Genomic DNA, 946 nt, shown 5'->3' on the forward strand with positions numbered 1-946 from the left:
CAGGCCGTGGGGGGGAAGGAGGTGGGGGAGCAGGGGGGGGCTAGAAGTGGGGAGCTTTTAAGGACATGGGGACTCTGTCCTGAGGAGGTAAATGTGGAGAGCCTGGAAGATGGGGGAGGGGGAGGGGCAGGCAGGAGGTATGGGGGGACCCCAGGGGGCAGAAGTGGGAAGGTGGGAGAATGGGGGGTGGCCACACTCTACAGCCTAGGCAGCTGGGAAATGAGGTGGGGGCAAGGGGAGGGGATCCAGAAGCTGGGACTGGTGGGGAGCACACAGGGGCAGGGTCACAAGGAGCGGGGTCTGACTACACTCCTGACCCCTTCCCTGCCTCCGACCCTGTTACAGGCAGCAGGGGTCCGCGTGTGGGGAGGGGCCTGGCCATGGCCCCACCCCATCCCTGCCCCTCCAGCCTGACATAGGCTCTTGCTGCTTGTGGCTACGCCCCCTCTTGACTCCCAGACACCCAGCAACCTACTGGGGGCTGTTCAGAGGGTGTGGCCTGCTCTGACCTTACCCCCTGCAGTCTGCTGCTGCGGTTCTGGGTGCGGGTTGTGCGTGACCCACGGATGCTGCTGGACGTGCGTGTCCCGCCAAGCGTCGATGCGAGTCTCGGGGTCGTGGCCCAGACACTTATGGATGCCTGCACTGCTCCTGCCCAGCACCAAGTGGGACGGGTGAGGACCCAGGCGTCCGGGGCCACCCTCCCTCCCCAACCCGCCCAAGGACCCAGTGGTGCTTCCAGCCTGTCCAAGAGGCCCAGGAACCCAGGGCCAATCCCCACAGCAACCCAGGCATTCGGGACCTGGTCCTTCCAAAGGAAGCCAGGTGTCCAGGATGCTTCCAACCTCTCCACCGGATCCCGGCAATTGCGGCCACTTCCATCCCCACTATTCGCCCCACCCCACTCAGGGACCCAGGTGTCCAGGATGTGACACCCCCCCCCCCC

At 65.6% G+C, this 946-nt stretch overlaps 1 protein-coding gene across 4 annotated transcripts in view; it reads left to right on the forward strand.

The window, feature by feature from the left end:
• The window catches only part of PLXNB3 (plexin B3), a 31,945-nt gene that overhangs the window by 27,904 nt on the left and 3,095 nt on the right, over positions 1 to 946 (forward strand). For 3 of the 4 annotated variants that reach the window (XM_014523898.2, XM_025213678.1, XM_025213681.1), the window contains one exon: positions 524 to 674. In XM_014523898.2, coding sequence (XP_014379384.1) covers positions 524 to 674 — 151 coding nt within the window. Of the gene's footprint in view, positions 1 to 489; positions 675 to 946 lie in introns of those variants that run through there. The other variant, XM_025213679.1, reaches the window with a different exon arrangement.

This window comes from Alligator sinensis, unplaced genomic scaffold (genome assembly GCF_000455745.1).
Source record: "Alligator sinensis unplaced genomic scaffold, ASM45574v1 scaffold137_1, whole genome shotgun sequence".
In the NCBI taxonomy this organism is placed as follows: Eukaryota; Metazoa; Chordata; order Crocodylia; family Alligatoridae; genus Alligator; species Alligator sinensis.